Source organism: Microtus oregoni, unplaced genomic scaffold, assembly GCF_018167655.1.
Source record: "Microtus oregoni isolate MIOR12 unplaced genomic scaffold, Mior012 000064F_ref0000363, whole genome shotgun sequence".
NCBI classification, from domain to species: Eukaryota; Metazoa; Chordata; class Mammalia; order Rodentia; family Cricetidae; genus Microtus; species Microtus oregoni.
This window is the reverse complement of record NW_024543874.1, coordinates 5,141,359-5,163,142: the sequence shown is the minus strand read 5'-3', so window position 1 is coordinate 5,163,142 and position 21,784 is coordinate 5,141,359. Positions and strand designations below refer to the sequence as shown.

Here is a 21,784-nt window from a genome sequence, read left to right as displayed (position 1 = left end):
TTTGCTTGTTCTGGCGTTTGATGACCAGAGCTCCACTGGTTAGGAGTGCTGGCCGCCCTTCTGCATTTCCCAAAGCTTGGCTCGACACTGGCTTGGGGGCATGTCTGGCTGCTGTGGCTTACTGTTCTCTGCTGACACCACACAGTCCTGATGACTACAGCTATACCGGGAGCTTTTCTAAAAGATGTGTTGTGTTTTGTTTTGTTTTGTTTCGTTCTGTTTTGTTTTGTTTGGTTGGTTTTTTGAGATAGGGTCTTTTTTTTGGTTTTTCGACACAGGGTTTCTCTGTGTAGACCAGGCTGGCCTTGAACTCACAGAGATCCCGTCTTTTTCTGCCTTCCAAGTGTTGGGATTAAAGACACGTGCCACCACACAGGGCCTGTTTTTACTTTTTTAAAAATTTATGTGCATTATGTGTCTCTTTATGGTTTTGAGCAACATCAGTGCATTGCCCTGGAGGCCACTGGAGCTGGAGTTGTAGACAGACTAAGCCACCTGATAAGGGTGCTGGGGACTTAACTGTAAGTCTCTCTGCTGGGGAATGGTGGACCCTCAACCACCTGAACAATCTCTCCAGCCCCGTCTGCAAGCTTTCCTTTTGGGAATGTGACTCTTCCCACTTCTTTCTAGGTTTTCAGGTATTCCCAAAGCTTGTACCTTTACACAAGATAATCAGCTTATCTGTGTCTACGAAACAGAGTATCTGGGATTTTGACAGGACTTGAAAGAAACCCAAAGATGACCTTGGAAGATAACTGACTTTTTCTGTTGGGTCTTCCAGCCCTAGAATGTGGGGTGCCCTGTGTTGATTACCTCTGTGTAGTTTTTTTTTTAACTCTTGGGGACCTGCCACCCAGCTTCCAAATAAACACATGGAAGTGTACTCTTATTTATGAGTGCCCGGCCTTAGCTTGACTTGTTTCTAGTCAACTTTTCTAACTTTAATTATTATTATTATTATTATTATTATTATTATTATTATTATTCCATTTCTCTTCAACTACATTTTGCCTCTGGGCTTTTTTACCTTTCTTTATATGTCATTCTTTCCTTCTTACTCCAAGGCTGACTGTGTGACTGGGTGGCTGGCCGCTGGCATCCTTCTCTCCTTCTTTTCTGGTTCCTCCTTCTTCTCTCTTCTTCAGAGCCTAGATTTCTCCTATTCATTCTCTCTGCTTGGCAGCCCTACCTATCCCTCTCGGCCTCGCTATTGGTCATTCAGCTCTTTATTAGACCAATCAGGTGTTTTAGACAGGCACAGTAACAGCTTCACAGTTAAACAAGCGCAACATAAAAGAATGCAACAAATGTAGCACATTTTAAATATTCCACAACACCTCTGTTCACTGGCAACCTCTCGTTGATAACAACCTCATCTACACTGTGCAGTTTTTGGAATATAAAGTCTGTATATGGTTTCTGCTTATTTTATATACTAACTTTCTTTGCAGAGATTGTAAAGTATTTGATGTCAGCTTCTGCACATTTATTTTTATTATACCAGATGCACTGTGTTGATCCTATGACCTCACTGATCTTCCCGTTTGGTTTGTTTGCAGTCTTTGGGATTTTGTACGTAGATAGCCTGCCATTTGAACCGTTTCATTTCTTTCTTCCCAAGAAGCATGCCTTCTTTACTATTTTTAATTTATTCTTTTGAGAACTTCATACATGCATGCATGCAATATATTTTTTAAATATACATATTTTTAAATTTTGCCTGCATGTATGTGTGTGCACCACCTACATGCAGTGCCTACAGAAGCCAAAAAGAGTACAAGATCTCCAGGAACTGGAGTTAAAAGACTGTGGGTGCTGTCCTGTGGGTGCTGGGAACAGCTCTGCAAGGGCAGCAAGTGCCCCTAACCACTGAACCACCTTTCCAGCCCCAAAACAATGTATTTTGATCATATTCCATCCCCTTCCCCTCCTGCCCTTCCCTCATCCCCCCACCCCAGGCCCTCTTTTCCAATCTTCCTTTCATCCCTTGTACTTGGTTGAGCGAGAGCTGTGAAACCGCTTGCTGCTGAACTTAGAAGTTAAAGTCTTCAGGTTTTCACTAAAAGCATGACAAAATGCATAATTTTATCACAAAACATCTTATCAAACTTTTTTTTTTGAGAGGGGGACATTTAGATTTAGCTATTGACCCATCTAAAGTGACTAAAGAGGTCTCTACTTCCTGCTTCTGTGCAGTAAGAATGACAAGTTCCCGCCGAGGTCGGTGACCCCGCAGGTGCTGGCCGTCGGCAGCCTCGGTCCCCTCCCTGCGGGCGCTGTTCGCCCGGATAGCAGGCGGCTGCCAGCCTCGCCGCCTGCCAACCCGAGCTGGCGATAGGGAAGTCTCAGATACCCAAGTCCAGGGCGACGGGCGTGCCCGGGGCCTGATTTAAATTGTGTGAACTTCTGGCAGCAAGCTGCGGCGGTGAGGAAAGAGCAAGCTGCGAGCGGAGGAAGCCAGTTCAGAGATCCGCCGCGCGGGGGCTGGGGGAGGGACTGGAGAGCGCGCGAAAGCGCCGGCGAAGCGCGGCCCCGCGGGCGGCCTCTCCTTTTATGGGAGCGGTACGCCGCCCGCGCGGGGCCCCGAGAGGGAAGCGCGTCCCCGCCGAGGGTGCGGCGGGTGCCCATGGGCCCACACCTGCGCGAGGGCGCGCGTGCCCGCTGGCGCGCGCGGCGGACGAAGCGCTGGGACCGCCGCTCCCCCTTCCCACGCTTGCTCGCGGGCCGTACCAAAGGCGCGGGGGGAGCGGAGCGTGCCATCGCGGCCCACCTGCGGCTGCCCGGCCTGAGCGGGGACGCGCTCCGCCCTGGTCTGCCGCGCGCTCCCGCCGCCGCGCGCGTCCGCCGCCGCTGCAGGCCCCTCCTCCCGGGGCGAGAGAAGCCGGATCGCCACGGCCCATGCTGATCCGTGTCCTCCTCCTCCCCCTCAGGCGGCGCTGGCGGCGGCCCCGGGACCCGCGGAAGCCGGCATGCTGGAGAAGCTGGAGTTCCAGGAGGAAGGTGAGTGCGCGACCCGCACCCTGCGCTGCAGGCGGCCGGCACCGGGACTGCAGCCCGGTCCGGGGAAAGCACCGGGCTCCCGGGATGCAGCCCGATTCTTGGGGACGCAGCCCGGCTCTGCGGAAAGCACCCAGCCCCAGGGAAGCAGCCCGGTTCCCAGGGACACTGTCTGACTGCGGGGATGCAGCCCTATTCTCCGGGTTGCAGCCTGGTCCGGGGATGGAGCCGGGTTCCCGGGGACACAGCCTCGCTCCGAGGATGCAGTCCTGCGCCGGGGAATGCAGCTCCGCTCCAGGGGACGCAGCGCCGCTCCCGCGAACGCAGCCGGGTTCCGGGGGACGCAGCCCCGCTCCCGGGAGCGGCCGCCCGCGCGCTCCGAGGGACGGCCCTTTTGTCCTCGGCACCCGAACTCGAGCGAGAGCCAGGTGTCATGCAACCCTAATTGTGCATGTCACCGCGCGCTCCGAAGACACCCAGGAATCACACGGACAGCCCATGCCTTCAAATAACAAACCGGTTCCCTTCTCTGTATTTGTGGAAATACCTCCAGTAGGGTGTGTCTCCCCCCCAGCCCCCAATGGGTAAAGTTAAATCGGCAGAACCGAAGTGGCTGATTGAACTGGTTTGAGTCCGGGCGACCCCCTCACACTTGGTCATCCTGTCTCCTCTCCTGTCGCCTGGTTTTTCCTCTTCCTGCCCTATTTTCCAATTGTATCTTCTTACAGGTAAATAGCCTGGATCTTATTTTGAGGCTGCTAACATTTAAACGGGGAAGTCGAAAATGAACTTTATATAAGATGCATGACCATTTGGAGACTATAAAAGGCCTTATGCAGTTTCGCGTAGTTCCATGATTTATTTAGCGGCTGCTCTTTTTTTTCCCCAAGAGTACTGACAGAATGAAGGGCCTGGAACAAAGAATGTGCCGTGTGGATGCCGTCCCTTGTGCCAACTTTACTTTAATGCCCCTGTTCATTTATGTTCAGACAATTACTTAAATAAGCATGCACAGCCAGCTGGGGAGTGCTACCCTGATAGCGTTAGGCCGGTTCTGTTGGTGGAAGCACTTCACAGATGTGCTGGCCTAAAGATAACGTGTTTATAACGTTATAATGTCCTCGTTTTTAACAAATGGTGCAATTCAAACTCTTTCTGGGCTTCGTTTGTGCTTTGTCCTCCTCTCAAAAGGTAAGCCTGTGTCTTGGTTAGGGTGCACCTCCTTCATCCCTTGATGTTAGTATATTGCACAGCAGGTAGTGACCTCCGGCTGCAGGGTTGATGGTGTGAGCTATCCAATGGTTTGCAGATTAAAGTGAGACCTCCCAGAGTCGCCTCATTCATATCTCGCCTCCATCTCTTACTGGGTCCCCAGACAAGTGGTGTGAGTTCTCTGTGCCTTAGTTTCCTCTTGTATAGAATGGAGCTGATGTCCTAATGCTTCCTCCAGGGTTAAATGAGACCATCTGCACTGTGGTATTCAGACACTGCAAACCCAAAGTCAGTGCTTTGTAAAAGTTACTTTTACTAAGTGCTATTAGCCATGTGGGAAATCAGACTTTTAAAGGCTTTTACTATTGAATCACATAGGGATTCTGCTTAGCACAGGCTTCATGGCTCTTCTTCTTTTTTTTTTTTCATGTAATTTCATTTTGTGTGCATTGATGTGAGGTTGTGGGATTCCCTGGAACTGGAGTTACAGACAGTTGTAAGCTGCCATGTAGGTACTGGCAGTTGAACCTGGCTGGGTCCCTCTGGAAGAGCAGCCAGTGCTCTTAACTACTGAGCCATCTCTCCAGCCCCTCGCAGCTTTTCTTTTTCCTTGAGACTTACATCATTGCACACTTCCCAGAGTTAGCTCTGCACTCTTCCGCCTCTGGCTCGCCTCTGCCTGTGTCATGAATGTGCAGTATTAAAGCTAAGCATGTGAAAATAATAGAGGAATGAGTGCCCCCTTTCCACCCATCTATTTTTATCTGCCTTGCCATCGTTACTTTTAAGCACTCTGGATCCCACGAATAACCCTGTCAAATGTTTCTAGATTCTTAAGAAGGCAGAATGTTAAACAATTACTTGGAAGCTGTCTGGTGGAGCTAGAAGAGGGAATGGTGTTGGTGGAATAGTCCAGAACACTGCTTTGTTTCCCTGGAACTTTAAATGGTTGGTTTACCTGGAATTCAAGAGAGCTGCTTGTTTGAAGGGAGAAGGAAGTTGCAACAGTGAGACATCACACCTGCAAGTCACCGGGAATATGTGTCCCGATGCTAGCTGTTCACAGAGCAGGTCCGGATTGACACTGTCCTGTGGTCATTTCTCAACTTCCTTGTTACCCAGTTGATATCTTCAGTTACACATTGGCTTTTGGAGGCATGGTGTAGAGGTGATAACATTTGTTATACATGGAAGTACATGATAACCGGTAGTGTTGTACCCAAGCTGTTTCTCTACTTCCTAAGAAATCTCACCTCTGTTCCAGTTCTCAGAAGGCATCCAAGGGCATTAAAGGAGCTCAGAGGAAAGGAGAGGTGGAAGTGAGGCCTGCATGGCATGGTTGGGGCTGTTGATCACTGGAACTATGGTGGTACCACTGCAACGACGGTTAGGGAGATGCTTCTGCTCAATGCTCTTGTGTCTGCATCAGTGTAGACTGGGCTTCCTCTCTGCTGTGTCATAAAGAGTGAGGCTCCAGGTCATGGGTCATCAGATGCAGCAAAGGGCCTGGCCTTGTGGGCTATATGGTCTCAGGTTTTGTCACAGCTGCCCAGCTTACCCTTGATGCAAGAAAGCAGCCCAAGGCCAAACACAGTGGGTAGGGCTAGGTTCCAAGAAAACTGATTTATGAAATGGGCCAAATCTGGCTCCTAGACACAGCACGCCAAGCCCTGCTGCACATGTCCCTCTGCATGGCTGTCACCCTTCCTGCCTCCCACCAAGCTTACTACTACTTCCAGGTGTACCCCAAATCTTTTCTCTGAGGCTGTCCCTCTATGTTTTTTTCCCTATCTCCCCATTCTCCGCTTCTCCTGGTGTCTACCACTAAGATCCCAGTGGCCACCTTAAATGTCTATACTGACTTTATGCTGTTGGGAGGATTCAGTGGTCTGATGAGTGCAAAGCCATGAGCACGGAGCCTCTCTGGAGTCATCGCTTGACGTGTTTGCTTTTTTAATTTTTTTAAACTCTGGGACCAATCACATCTTCTCAGCATTTGTGTTTATCTATCTTAGCTGCCTTGGGTTTGTTTCTTGGCTGGGTCTGAGAGCCCGAGCGCAGGCTTGGCTGCTTTAGAAACCATCTCCCTGTAGCTGCAGTGCTGGTCATTCAGCCTGCTGGAACCTGGCACTCTTCTCCAGCTGGACACCTTTTTGGCTTTGGCTCCATCCTTGGCTTCCGTCCCGGCATCCCCTACAGTCTGGGGAATTGTAGAGGTTAGGTTTAAGGTGACTAGCTGCCGTCGTCTTCCCATCTCCTTATCCCTCATGATCTATCCCATCTGTACCCTGGGTTCCATCCTGCCCCCCTTCTTCAAGCAGTTTTCAGACCTCACTCACACACAGTCTTGTTTTGGGAAGCCTGGCTGACTGAGTCTAGAGTGATCAAAAATAAGAGAGGGGCTGAGGAGATAGCTCCGTCAGTAGTGGATCTGCTGCTCAACCGTGGTGCCCTAGTTTCCTCCCTGTCGCTGAGACAGACGACACCATGGCCTACAGCAACTTGGAGAAGAAAGGGTTTATTTCATCTTGCAGCTTGTAGATCACCATGAAGGAAAGTCAGGGCAGGAACCTGGAGGCAGGAATTGAAGCAGGCAGAGGCCATGGAATAATATTACTTACTGGCTTACTTTCCATGGCTCACCCAGGCCACTTACCCAGGGCCAGTACTACCCACAGTAAACTAGCCCTCCCACATAAATTATTATTGTGAAAACGCCCCACAAACTTGCCCACAGGCCAGTATGATAGAATTGTTTTCTCACCCGAGGGTCCCTCTTCCCAGGTAACTCTGGGGTCAAGTTGAAAAAAAGTAAACAGCAAACATGAGCACCTAAACTCAATCCTCAGTATCCACATATAAGAGCCAAGCATGGTGGTGCAAGCCTGTAATCCTGCATACTGTGAAGGTGGGCAGATCCCTGAAGCTTGCTGGCCAGCCAGACTAGCTCCACAGCACCTCTGGCCAGCACCTCTGGCCTTCACCCATGCACCCAAACACTTAGATGTGTGGACACGTGAATACTTAGACACAAGAAAGAACAGGAGCTACTCCGCATGGGAAGGTGAGCATCATTTTCCAGTCAAGCTTCTCAGAGTTGAGGCCCGTCCCATCAGGGAATGGCTGCCTTTCCTTGGATAATCCACAGAGCTTCCTGAGGTTTTGTTGCAGTGTTGTTATCATTATGGACTCTCTCTGCCAAACATGGGCCTGGCACTTGGAAATCACTTGCTTGCTTTCCATTCCTGTTTGGAAATCAGACTCCAGAGCATATCCAATGACCAGTGTACAAAAAAATTATAACTAATAATTTTAGTTATAAATTTTATGGCTAGTTTAGTTATAACACCACTAATAACCCAGTGTTAGCCCCTTGGTAGACAGCACATCTTGGGCACGCAGTAAGTGAAGATGGGCTCCCCGTGGTGACAGCATACCATGGGCATGCAGCAGTCTTTGCGCGAACAGGTACAGTTTCCACATGGTATTAAATTCTTATGAGGATAGGAAATTAAGCCATACAGATGGCTCCGCCGCCTTTGCGGGGAGGGAGAAACCTATGAAGCTGCCCCTTCTCACTTGCCTTTCAGAGCTAGAAGAGTGAGGTGTGGCAGAGTCAGTCTGCAGATTGTTGCCTGTGACGTGAAGGGTGCTGACCTCTGGTGGTAGACGTGTCAAGTAACAGGTTCTGGAGGTCTGTGCGCTGAACTCTCGCCTTCTCTTGTAGGCCAGGAATATATTGATTCTTGACCACAAGATTAAGTAAGGTTAGACGGAATACCTGTAGTTGGATTTTCTTCCTGCCTAGCTCTCCCTGTATTTAACATGTTGCCACATGTTTTTAGTACATCCGACGTCAGGTTCTAACACATCTTGATGATATCTTAGACTTAAGAAGGTAGACCACTTGCCTAGTAAACTATGCTTTGGAGGAAGTTTGCACCCCCCGCAGAAGTTTCTGGGATGAAATTTTGGCCCCCATGTAGCATGGAAAGGTGGTGGCTCTTTAAGAGAGAGGCCCCAGTGAAGTATTGAAGCCTCTGGGCCACACTCTCAAAAGGGATTGGTTAGTTCTTCCAAGGGCAGGCTATAAAGGAGCCAGCTAGCCCCATCACTCTGCTGCTTCTGGCCATGAGCGTCTGCTCCCTCTTGTACCAGCTGCCATGTGATGCCCTCCCCTGTCAGACACGGTCAGACTCGGCAGACATGGACACCATGTTCTTTAGCTTTTCCCACCACCAAAATCAAGAGCCAAATAAATATACTTTACCCAGAATGTGGAATTCCGTTCGAGTAGCACAAAGAGGCTAAGACAGACAGACAGACAGAAAAGAAAAAGGTTGTGTTGCCTGGAAAAGAAAGATCCGTGGCCGGTTTAAACAAACAGGAGAGTACCTAGGAATATTTGGATATTGGAAAGTGGGACTAATCACCAGGCTTTGCAAGTACCTAGAACCAACTAGAAAGTCATCAAGAACCAAGGCAGCACCTCTGGTCATTTCACTAGGGTCACGTGAGCTTCCTTCCAGAAGACTGTGTCTTGCTACCCTATAGCCCTGGCGGGAAATGGCCTCCAGGTGCCGTCACTGTCCAGCTGGCAAACTGGATCTGTGGTTTGACCCTTGTGGCTCCCAGCTTCACCTGTCACGTTCAGAGAAGAACAGTGGTGTTTGTAGCAGCACTGGCGTCGCTGGAACTTTGGGAGTGTTTTTAATGTTCTCTTCTCCTCCGTCTGTAATAGTTGCTGGTATTACTGTGGCACTATGCTAAGTCTCAGGGTGACTCTAAGGCAAATCCATTACCACCCCATCTCATAAGAGAAGGAAACTGAGAAGGGAAGAGGGGAGCTGTCCCCCCCCCCAAGATGGCATGCCCTGCGCAGCGGAAGTCACACTCCAGACACATGGTACTCACCTAGAGTCAAGTCCTTGTTGGAGTTCACTGTGAGGTCATCGTCCCTTCAGAACGCTGTCTTACCCATGGTCACCTCCTGTTTATCCTTTGCACCAATTCTATCCCTGTATCCAAACTTGCCATGGTTAGTAGAAGCTTCTCTTGCTCAGAATCCGGTGCACAGCATCAACCCTCGCCCTACTCCTGACCAGTAGTCCACAGAGTTGCCCTCTGCCCTCTTCTCAAAGCTCACCCTTAATTTCTGTGACCCAGCTGGAGCAGCTGCTTGGTCCTTGGTGGGCTCCTCACCATGGCTGGCTGTTGGTTCTCTCCCTGGATTTTTTCCTCCGCCTTTTGCAGCAAACGTAAGGTGGTGTGACTCAGCTCCATGCAGCCCTTCCTTCCCGAATGGAAGATGCCAGCTGTTCCTGTGGCTCCATCTGAGGCTCACTCCCTGGCTCTGCCCAGCATGCGTGCTGCCCAGCGTTTGATTTCATTACCAAGAAACCTGAGTGTCTAAGGATGGCCAGTCCACCTCTCCAGCTGGGCCTCTGTCCTGCACAGGTGCCCACCTGTCAAAACCGGTCATGCTCCCCGTGCTCGATCCCCATAGTCTGGTCTTCTTGCCTTCCTCATCTCTTCCTCCCCGTTACCCCTTCTCTCTCTCTCTCTCTCTCTCTCTCTCTCTCTCTCTCTCTCTCTCTCTCTGTGTGTGTGTGTGTGTGTGTGTGTGTGTGTGTAGGAAAGGATTTGTCTTACAACTCCCAGGTCACATGCCATCACTGAGTGAAGTCAGGGAAGGAACCTGAAGGCAGAAGCCTGAAGCAGAGGCCGCAAAGGAGTGGCCTTGCTCCTCGTGATTTGCTCACCCTGTGTTTTTATATAACCCAGGATCATCTGCCCTGGGATGGTATCACCCGTAATGGGCTGGGCCGTCCCACATCAGCCCTCCCACATCAATCATTAATTGAGAAAATGTTCTACAGACTTGCCTATAGGCTAAGCTGATGGAGGTATATTCTCAGTTGAAGGTTCCCTCTTCCCACATGACCTAGCTTGTGTCAGACTGACAAACAAAGCAAAACCCTAACCAGCACACCTTTTGTCTTTTCCTCTGTCTCCCTACCCCCACTCTTTATTCTGTCAGTTTGGTTTGGTGAATGGCGCTTCCTTATTGCTTTAAGAGAATGATGTTTCTCCCAGCTACCTCACCCACAACCTCTTAGGACTGCTTTCTAAGCATTGCCTGTAGCACGAATAATAAAAACCCAGAGACAGTTATTGGGTTCAAGCTGAAGACCAGAAAAGCAAAACAGCCAAGTCACTAGAGAAGCCTTACCTCTACCAAGTCCAGGCGACTGCCAACTGAGCCTCTGTCTCCTTTCGTCTTATATTCCCCTTTAGTGCTGGGATTAAAGACCCCGTGACTGTGTGAGCCAGCACCACTTGGATCTGTTTCTGCATTGATCTTGTGTACCCAGGACGGCCTTGGCCTTGAACTCAAAGAGATCCATCTGCTTCTGTCTCCCAAATCCTGGGATTAAAGGTGTGTAACACCACTGCTTGGCCTCTAGTGGCTTAGTTTTACCTTCTGATCTTCAGGCAAGCTTTATTTATTAAAATATAAATAAAATATTACCATATTGTCCGCCTTTTGTCTAAAATAAAAAAGAAGGCTATAACTAATATAAGAAAAACTATATATGATAAGTACGATAACTATATACAATAAATGCAGGCAATAAATACATCAACAATGTCTAGTCCATTTGCTTTTTACAGATTCAGAGAAAATACTCCATATCTATCCGATCTTGTGAGTGCAAAGTCTTGTACATAATTTACTTTCTATCATAACTTTTTCCCTGCATCTGATAAACAAGGAAAACTTTTAACTATCTAGTCTTCAACTCCCTTAGAGACCCAAGAAGGAAAAAATATTAACTGAGTAAGCAGGATGTGCGAGCAAGGGACTTCCAAAAATTGTGAGAAATGACAGAAACAGCTGACTGCCTGGACAGTCACCCAAAGTTTCTCTGCAACCTTGGGGTATCCATCTTTGGCCTACAGGCCTAGAATATCTGACAGACTTTTCTGTGAAGCAGGTTTTTTGAAGGACTGTCCCACCTTGTCTGGGCAAGTTTGGTAGTCCCTCTCTTTTGTATCCTGCTTGTCCAGTTAGAACAGCATACTGTCAGCAGTCAAGGAAAGGCAGTTTCTTGCCCAGTGGCTTACTTTTGCTGCAAAGAAAACAAACTCATTGTGGAGTTTCTTTGATGCACATTGTCTTCTCTCAAGTAGATTGGTGTTGCCAGGACCAGACATGTCTCATTGTCATAAAAAAGAAAAGAAAAAAGAAAAAAAAACCCGTTATTAAAGCATCTTAAATGCCATATTCTGTAGATCTCAGTGTTTGAAGATGACCTGTTTAACTAAAATATATCTTTGACCTTGAAAACATACCTAATATGACTACAAGTTCAATTATACTGGGAATTAACTACTAACTTGCATTTCCTTATTATCCTAAACAGTTGGTAATAATAATTTTCAAGGACTAGAAATTTGCATTACATTGTTAAATGAGCTGCATAGGTACAATACCTTGAACAAGAGTAGAAATGTATGTACAGTATGTTCTAACAAAATTAATATCAAATTTGTATTAATATGCAAAATTTGTATACAATATTTAAAAAGTCCAGTCCAGTGTACAACATTTAAAACTAGTAGCTGCTTTAAAAAATAAACACAATAATCTACCTTTTTATCTTATCATGTTTATATCTTCCCTTATTTCTTTCCAGAGTAGATTCAGTAATCTACCCTTTTAACCTATCATATCTATATCCCCCTCTTTTCTTTTCAAAATAAGAACTCTGAATCTAATCTCCTTTGTTCAACTTTCATCCTGGTCATAACCAATAACTTGTTACCAACCCCCTAAACAATGACAAATATGCATAACCTACTGGACAACTAAAACCCATCCATCCCATCTCTTGGGAATGTGGGCATCATATTCTTCAATTTACTTCCTGCTGTCTGGAGGCATTAGTATCTTTAGCAGATCCTGAAAAGAAAAATTTGGATTAATTGTCAAGTCCTGGGAGACGTAGCTATATCGTTTGTTGTCTCTGCAGAATGGGAAAGGGCAGGGCTTGTCTCAGGTCCTGGCTAGAGTAGTCTGTGAGGCTGGATATTCTCAGCTAGTCACCTCGAAATTGTTCTGAGCAGTTTGTAGTCCAAAAGCCAATCTTTTGGTGGTGTTTTTTCAACTTAGTGCTGTTATCATAGTCCTGAAGGAATGTCATTGTGGGGCCCCATCTTCTTATGGAGACTTCAAAGGTCACTGTTAGGCGTGCTCATGGTTCACTGCAGAAAACTGATAAGACTCAAACCCAAAATCATGTAGAGGAAGGCAGATGAAACCTTTTTCTAGAGTTAGTTAGTTCTTTATATGACCATTAATGTCATGACAGAGTTTAAAATGTATACCCCATGTTGGGCACCAAATATAGCATGAATAATAAAAACCCAGAGACAGATACTGGGGTTCAAGCTAAAGACCAGGAAAGCAAAATAGCCATACCAATAGAAAAACCTTACCTCTACCAAGGCTGAGCAACTGCAAACTGAGCCCTGAGCCTTTGTCTCTTCCCGTTTTATATTCCCCTTTAGTGCTGGGATTAAAGATGCGTGACTCCCTAGTACTGGGATTAAAGGTATGAGAGCCAGCACCACCTGGATTTGTTTCTGCATTGATCTTGTGTAGCCCAGGGTAGCCTTGACTCCTAGAGATCCATCTGCCTCTGTCTCACAAATCCTGGGATTAAAGATGTGTGACCACTGCTTGGCCTCTAGTGGCTTAGTTTTACCTTCTGATCTTCAGGCAAGCTTTATTTATTAAAACATTAATAAAATAGCACTATAAAATAAAATGTCACTGCCTCTCTGTTCCTGCCAGCCCAGGTCTCTTCATCCTTCTGTTGAACTACAAGTTGATCTCTGCAGCTTGCTCTGCCCCCTGCAGTCCTGCCTCTAAACTCCATGACCATCGTTTGTCTATCCATGGGGTCCTCTCCTGCTTCCTTCCTTCCTTCCTGCCTTCCTTCCTGCCTTCCTTCCTGCCTTCCTGCCTTCCTTCCTTCCTGCCTTCCTGTCTTCCTGCCTTCCTTCCTTCCTTCCTTCCTGCCTTCCTTCCTTCCTGCCTTCCTTCCTTCCTGCCTTCCTTCCTTCCTTCCTTCCTTCCTTCCTTCCCTCTTTATCCTTGCGTCACCCCTCCAGCCTTTCCAGCCTTCTATGAAGTCCTTTGCCACGAGCACCCATTTTTGCATGCACGCACACCGACTCCACCAGGCTTCCTGTGGATCCAAGGATCAAAGGCAGAAGTTTGCCTTTGCAGGTCCTGGTGGTACTGTGACAGCTGAGACATTGTTTTCTATAAATATCCGTTAGGTGGATCTTTAGCACTCGCACATGGGCCTGGGTACTTCAGGTGGTTGATTCTTATGAAAAAATGAGGTGCTGTGTTGAAGGCACTGTGGGGATGGGGAGATCTGACTTTGATAATGATGAATAATGTCGAGAAGTAGAGGGGAGAGGAAGGTACCAAGTCGCTCCGACAGGACACGTTTCCACCTGTCCGTGCAATCCAAGCATGCTGTGTCCCATGAGTGGACAAGTCAGAGGCACTCAGGCAGACAGGACATGCTGCTAGTTGCAGAGTCTGTATCTGAAGGAGGGTCTTCTAGATCTTCCCTTGGTGGGAATGAGGTGTGTTCTGTTAGGGGTAGAGAAAGGGATCTGATTTGTCTTTGATAATGAAGGAGAAAATAATGGGGGAGGGAGCTAACTTGGGGTCTGTTGGGCTGGATTGTGGTTGCTTAGTCTGTTCAATGAGCTGCTTTCTTCCATCCCTCTTGAGATATCTCCTGTGGAGCTGAATTTACAACATAACACTAAGTGTCGCTCATGTCAAGATCACCCATTTGTTAACTTTGTGGTTAGTACTTGGGTCGTTTATAAAGAAGTTGCTAATAAGAAGTCACTGCATAAATCATGGGGCACGTTCTCTTTGAAATGGACAAAGGTCAGTGGATAGAGCACTTGCATAGCATGCAGGAGGCCCTGGGTCTCTGATCCCCAACACAGCAAGGTGGTGCATGCCTGTAATCCCAGCCTTTACAGGAGAGTCAGGGAGTTCAAGGTCATACCCTCAGCTATCTGGTGCACTCAGGTTGGTCAGCCTGAGCTACTCGAAACCCTGTCTCAGAATGGAGAAAGGAAAGAAGAGGAGGTACAGGAAATGTATCTATCCATTGTGACCACCTCAAGATGCATCTATACACACTCACCTGTTTTGGCTGTGTGGCCTTTGGGACCTTCAGCAAAGTAGTGAAAGCTTTATTTTTTTCACAGGTAACTTGGACATAACAGCACCTAGCTTCTGTGGTTATATGTGCATTGAATAACATGACCGTAGCATTCACTAAAGTGCACAGGATGTGTCCAGTTTCCGTGGCAGTGGTGACTGCCCTAAAGAGGATTTTTAGCCAACTAAGCAAAACGTTGTGGCAGCTCACAGGGCCCGGTCCCCTTTTCTCTACAGTAAGCCCTGTGCCTGGTGGAGGTCTAGCTACTGCCCCTTTGCCAGCCGTGGTGAGCACTAGTGTTTACCTTGTGTACTTAGAATACCCTTCACAATGGTGTTATCATCCCCAAATAAAGCACTCAGAGATGGTTCCCGAAGGAGTCCCACAAGTTCAAAGCTAGTCTGAGTGGCATAGTGAGTTTCAGGCAGCCTGGGTGAGAGGAGTCCCTGTCTCAAGCAAAAATCAAAAGAAGAAATAATCATAGTTTAGACTTGAGCCTGATAATATGGTCAAATACAGTGGTGGTGTCTCCCATTTCCTGGCATACAAGGTCTAAAATCCTCAGTCTTCAAAGTGGTATGTCGTTTTTTATGCTGGTACTGGTTGCTGGTTAGCTGTCCCTTGGTAACTTCAGGGTGAGGCTAGTCACCAGGACAGCTAAGGCAGAGTTAGAGGGTTGAGGGTTGGGACTTTAAAACCCATTCCTAGCCTCTGGGGAAGAGAAAGCGTCTTGAGGTTGATCAGCAGTGGCCAGTGATTTAATCAGTCATGCCTGCTAAATAGGCATCCATTAAAAACCCTGAAAGGCAGAGAACCCAGGGAGCTTCTCTATAGTTGAATACCTTGAGGTCTGTGGAAGTTCTGCATCTGCGCTCCCTCCCACCTTAGTACATCCTCATGTGCATCTTCGTGATCAACCTTTAAATGCTGCCCTCAAGAAAACTGACGGATCCCAGGGAGAGAGCCACCAGAACCTTCATTTACAGCAGTCAGTCAAGGAGGTTTACACCTGGGATCTGAGACCTGCTACGTCTGTGGATCAGATGTGTCCGTCATGGTCCCCCTCCCACCCCCTCCTACCCTGGGTGGACAGAGTCCGAACTGAACTGACTAGAGAATGTAGGCCCTGTAGGCAGTTGCGCTCAGTGGGCAGGGAATTCCATACGCTTGGTCACGTGGAGGCAAGGGAAGAGGAAAGAGGGGGAGGGTAGAGATGAGAGGGTGGGAAGGGAGAGAAGAAAGAAGAAGAGAGAGGAATGGGCCAGTAGGAAAAGTTGCTCCTCTTCTACAGAAGGAATGATTTGCTGAAGGCCACAAGGAAAGGTAGCCACAGTTCCTAGCTGTGCAGTCTCCCTGTGCCTTGCTCTCCTTTCTACTCCGTCTGCCACTCAACTTGAGTCCCTGCTGGAACAGACTGGGGTGTGGCCTCCCAGGCCTGTGAGGTGTCCGTGGCTGGTGCCTGTGATGAGCCTGCAGTTGGCTTTCCCATAGTATGACTTGAAATAGTCACTCCTGACAGAAGCGTTTCCAGCCCTGAGAACAGCAGCGTGCCGCGATGGGCAGCAGCGGACCTCTAATGGGACCTCTGCGGCTAACCCCTGACGGTGTGCATGCGAGTGTGGACCTACACTGAAACTGCAGGAGTTGCTGTTGCCTCTGCTGGAATGAAGGTAGCCTTTGTCACGGAGTCTAAATGCAGAATCTCATGGGGTTTTCTGAGGACTTGGGCGTGCACTCATCTTGAATTCCCCTGCACTGGCTGACAGAATTGATCTCACACCCTCTGGTGGTTTGCTGAATAGATCCTTTCAGCTTTTTTCCCCCTCCTAAAATCTGTTGACATGACAGAAACCAATGAAATCTCATAGAAAAGTAGCCCTGCTCAGTAAAGATGAAGCCTTGTTCTTGGAGAAAGCATTGGCACTAGTGAACCTTTGTCAAGTCTCTTCAAGAGGAGACTGAGACCACAGACCGTCAGACGTCAGAGAGGCTTCTTATCAACAGATCGTAAAAGTAGTGTAAAGGAAAGAAGCAATGGGCGGGCTGGAGAGGCGGGTCAGCAGTTAAAGTGCTGGCTGCTCTTGCAGAGGACCAGAACAAACACACTGTCTGTAACTCCAGATCCAGGGGACCCCCAACACTCTCTTCTCACCTCCACAGGCACTGCAGACATGTGGTAGGTATACAGATCAACATCTAGGCAAAACACTTGTCCATATAAGGCAAAACTTTCTAAAAAGAAAAGTAGGACTAGGGCAGGTTTAACAAGCCTAGCCCCCATAGGCTTGTATATCTGTGTGCTTGGTCCCTGACAGCTGGAACTGTTTGGAAAGGACAGTGGGTGTAGCCTTGTTGTAGGAGGTGTGTCACTGGGGTAGACTGAGTTACCCATTGGTACTTGCCCTGTTCTACCTGCGCTTCTGGGTCAGATGTAAGCCCTCAGTTACTGCTAGCACATATTTGAAGTCCCAGGAGGTGGAGACAGTGGTCTCTGGGGCTCGCTGGTCGACCAACCTAGCCTATTTGATGAGCTCCAGATTCTGTGAGCATTGTCTCAGGAAACGGGGGTTAGTACCGTAAGGAACAACAGCTGAGGTTGACTTTGGCCTCCAAATGCATATGCAACTCTACACGCATACACACTGTACACACAGTAATATACTGTAAACACACTGCACATACACTGTACACATAGTACATATACTATAAACACACTATACACAGTAATATACTGTAAACACACTGCACACAGCAATATACTGTAAACACACTGTACACACAGTACATATACTGTAAACACACTGTACATACACTGTACACACGGTACATATAAACATACTGTACACATAGTATGTATACTATAAACACTGTACACACAGTACATATATTGTAAACACTGTACACACAAAATTATACATTAATAAAGGTAATTTTAAAGTAATTTTTAAAAAATCTCACTTTACCACTTTCCCTTATAATAGAGTGTGGTACTCAGCCTGTTTGTAAGTGAATTCCACAAAACCTTGAAGGCCTTGGTTATTTAAATTTTAGGGCACAGGAAAGGATGGATGTTCTGTGAGGCCTGATTTATTCATAAGTCGGGGCCGGAGAAGGCAACAGTTAGAGGAAAGCAGAGGATCGAGTGTACACACAAGGCATTTGCAGGACTGTGCAAACATTAAGTGTGAGCAATCGAAAGCCCAGTGTGCCGGGGCAAGGAGCCTTAAGTATATTAAGATGTCCGCTGAGGAGTCTCCCCTCATCTCAAGAAATGTCGAGAGCTCTGCCCAGGGTCTTTTCAAGATCACTAATAGAGTAGAGATTGGAAAACACTGTGACGCTGCTGGCCACCAACTGCAAGGTGGTCCCTGGTCCTAAAGTCAAGCTGTTGCTTACTCTGACCTGGTTATGGGCCTTACTGTTGAATTAGTTCAGTGTCTGGGTTCTGTATTCTGGGAAGGGGGATGGAGCTGCCTGGTCTCAGTAAACAGGGTGTATAGAGTCTGAGTAATGACATCTGGAGTTGTCCTGACTTCCCCAAGGGTTTGTGCACAGATACATACATGAGTGCCTGTATATATGCACACGAGCACACATAAAACCAAATCCAATTGGACATAGCCAAGTGGTGGTGGCACATGTCCCAGCGCTTGGGAGGCAGAGGCAGGTGGAGGTAGTTCTCTGAGTTCGAGGCCAGCCTGGTCTATAGAATGAGTTCCAGGACAGCCAAGGCTACACAGAGAAACCCTGTCTCTGGGAAAACCAAAAAAAAAAAAAAAAAATGGACCAGAATAAAATGCTAGCAGGGTTCCTTCCGCCCCTTTCTAAGCCCTCAGGTTATACTGATACCTAGCTTTGTCTGTGTTCATGTGTCCTGGCTTGCTTTCTGTTGCTGTGAGCAAAAGCAGCTTGAGGAGAAAGGGCTTACTTATTTATTTGCCTTACACTTCCACATCACAGTCCCTCATCAGGGGAAACAGAGGCAGGAACTCGTGCAGAACAGGAACCTCAAGGCAGAAATTGAAGCAGGGGCTATGGAAGAAAATGCAGCTGTGGGGAAGGGGGATTGGAGAGATGGTTCAGCGGTTAAAAGCACTGGCAGCTCTTTCAGAGGTCCCGGGTTCAATTCCCAGCACACACATTGCAGCTCACACCTGTTTGTGACTCCAGTTCCAGGGGATCTCACACAGACACACATGCAGACAAAACACCAATGCACTTTAAAATAAAAAAAAATAAAATTCAAAAAGGAAAATGCAGCTAGGTATGGTGGTGCACGCCTTTAATCCCAGCACTTGGGGGGCAGAGGCAGCTGGATCTCTGAGTTTCAGGACAGCCAGAGCTTTAAACAGAGAAACGCTGTCTCAAAAAAAAAAAAAATAAAATAAAATAAAAATAAAAATAAAAAACAGAGGGAGAGAGGAAGGAAAGAAAGAAAAAAGAAATGAAGGAAGGAGGAAAATGCCCTACAGACTTTCCCACAGACCAGTCCAATAGGCATTTTCTCAGGTGAGTTCTCTTTTCTAAAATTACCTGAGCTTGTGTCAAGCAGACAAAAAAAAAACAAGAAAGCACATTATGTTTCCAAGCACATTAGAAAATTTGTAAGAGGCACGGGTCATCATCTCACTCATCTGCCCCTGCTGTATGTCAGCCTGACACCCAGAGTGCCTCCATTCCTGCCGTATGTCAGTCTGACACCCAGAGTGCCTCCATTCCAATCGTGTGTCAGCCTGACACCCAGCATGCCTCTACTCCCGCATGTCTCTCCCTGCTTCATTGACATCCCCATGATGGTTTGCAGCAGCAGCTACCAGTGGTGGTGGACAGGATCCTGGAGAGCACATGCGTTCCTCGATTGGAGGCACCTGGGAGAGGCAGGGCAAGAGGAAGATAAAGAGCTGAAAACCTCAGCCAGGCTACTGCAGGGCTCTCAGCTTGCCCTCCACTGACATTTCAGGCCATGTGATGATATGTGGGAGAGGCACATACAGCCTCTACTCGCCAGATACCAGGAGAGCACCCCAACCTACAGCAGAACCCTCTCAGGACTCACCAGACATCCCCTTGGGGGCTTGGAGGAAGAAGAATGTGGGGCTCCTATTTGCTGTGGGCTTCCTTCATGTTCTTCTATGAACTCCTGTATTCCTCTTAATTGTGGGCCCACATCAGATCTTTTCTACTCTTTCCCCCCCCACACACACACACGCTTCCAGACCTAGACTAGGCACGTGCTTTTTCTGTTCTGCTTTGAATCTATGTAATGTTGTCGAATTGGTTCCACCACCCTCCGTCACTGTCTCCTGGCCCTGTCTAGAATGTCAGACACCCTGGCTTCTCACTGTTAGTGTTATGTTACTCTGGAGAAAGCTATTTGAACCCTCAGCCTCAGTGTCTTCCTCTGAGGAGTGGGGCCATAGCTTACTTCCCTATGGACTCAGAGCTTGGGGTTAATGCTGGTCATAAACTGAGAGTGGGACATGAACTGAGAGTAAGGCATGGCTAAGCAGCCACAGTATTGGTTACTGTGTATCACGATGGTTGTTTATATTATGGTATTTAGCTATTCTATGCGGTTATTCTTGGAAACATCTTCATACTTCCTACTGACATTTCCAATAGTAATGACTGGCAGAAATTTCCAATTCTTGTAGAGATACTGCAGGATGGGTCTTTTCTCATGCTCAAGACTTGGAACCAAGTTGTTGGTTTGAACCTCCAAATCCACATTTCCCCTTCCATCTATCCTCACCCTAACACCCCACCCCACCCCAGTGTCCTGACCTCACATCCTGTTACAGTGTGGTCCCCACCCTCTAGGCACCTTCTGGACAACAGTGTCTAGACAGCCTCTTCTCAGCTCCCTCTTCCGTCTAAGGATAAAAGCAGAGGATGTCGGAGCTGGGCATGACACAATGGGAGAGCACTTGTTTGAAGCTCCGGGTTCTATCCCCGGTGCTGACAAGAAAGAAAAAAAAACCTGCCAGCAATCGCTTCCTGGTAGTGTCTGTGGCCAGTTTGAGAATGGAGTTGAAAGACAAAAGCAACCACAGAACAGTATGTTACAGCTCACTAAGGCGCCTACAGATAGTCCCTCGGGGATTGCTCAAGGTGAGGCTAGAATAGCTCACCCCAATGCTGACGTGGTGTAGCAGCCTGTCCTGGAAGGTAGGACTGGCCTGTGACTGGTGCAGCCTGGTATTTTCACCCTTCTTGTGGTCCGTGTCCAAGGAGACCTGGAGAAGCGGGGAGAGGGGAGGTCAGCTGTGACCCGAGACTGTCTTTTCTTTCCCCCTTTTGGTTGAGATCAACCATCTGTCATGTGTGCCCTGTCCCAAGAATGACAGGGCAGCTCTCCTTCTAGACTAATCTAGAGTCCCAGGACAGGCCTTTAATCCCAGCACTTGGGGGGCAGAGGCAGGTGGATCTCTGTGAGTTCCAGGACAGCCCTAAGAATTGGGGCGGTGCAGAACATGCTCTGCATCTTAGAGCCACAGCCTCACTCCTGGCTGACTGCTCCCAGCCTGAGACCAGCGGTGCCTGATGGTGCCATCCAGCTGGTAGCTGTAGCAGTTATTTTTTTTCACTGCTGTGACAAAATACCAGACAAGAAGAATTAAATGAAGAAGGGTTTGTTGGGGTCCATAATTTAAGGGGTCCATGTAGTCCATTGTGGCCGTGGGTGTGAGAAGTGACAGTCACACTGTGTCTGAAGTCAGGGAGCAGACAGAAGCGGAGGCTGGGGCTCAGCTCCCTTCATCCTTTTTGGGCAGTCTAAGACAGGGGGGATGGTGCTGCTGCCCACATTCAGGTGGGTCTGCTCCCTTCCTTCACCTAGTCTAGCTAGTCCCTGTGGACATGCCCAGAGGTTTGTCTCCTAGGCCGTTCCAGGTCCTGTCATCTGACAGAGCTGTCCATCACAGTACTGAATTAGTCAGTAAGCATTATCTCCGCACACAAGAATCCTGGAGTCATCGTCTCATCGACCATCCTGCATTTAGCTTTGATTAATGCTCACTGGGAAGCCATTATACTGTTACTCCCTGTTCTGGTGTCTGCTGTTTTGATCAAATTTTCACTGCTCTGCTTGACTAACACAGTGCAGTGATTATCCTCTTCATTCTCATACAATTAAGACAAAAAATGAAGCAGTGTACACATTTTTTTTTTTTGCAATCTCTTTCTAAATTAAAAGTTTGTGGAAGTTGGTTTGGGGAAATACCAGTAATTTAAGATTCCATGAGGAACTTGGATTTGTCTAGTCAGCTATATTCAGAACTTTTAGAGTATCTATTGTGCTGGTGGAA

At 47.8% G+C, this 21,784-nt stretch overlaps 1 protein-coding gene across 14 annotated transcripts in view; it reads left to right on the top strand.

Annotated features, from left to right (window-relative positions):
• The window catches only part of Prkag2 (protein kinase AMP-activated non-catalytic subunit gamma 2), a 271,437-nt gene that overhangs the window by 210,891 nt on the left and 38,762 nt on the right, over nt 1-21,784 (top strand). For 12 of the 14 annotated variants that reach the window (XM_041640579.1, XM_041640574.1, XM_041640573.1 and 9 more), the window contains one exon: nt 2,931-3,000. In XM_041640579.1, the coding sequence (XP_041496513.1) occupies nt 2,931-3,000 (70 nt within the window). Of the gene's footprint in view, nt 1-2,833; nt 3,001-21,784 lie in introns of those variants that run through there. The other 2 variants (XM_041640584.1, XM_041640585.1) reach the window with 2 other exon arrangements.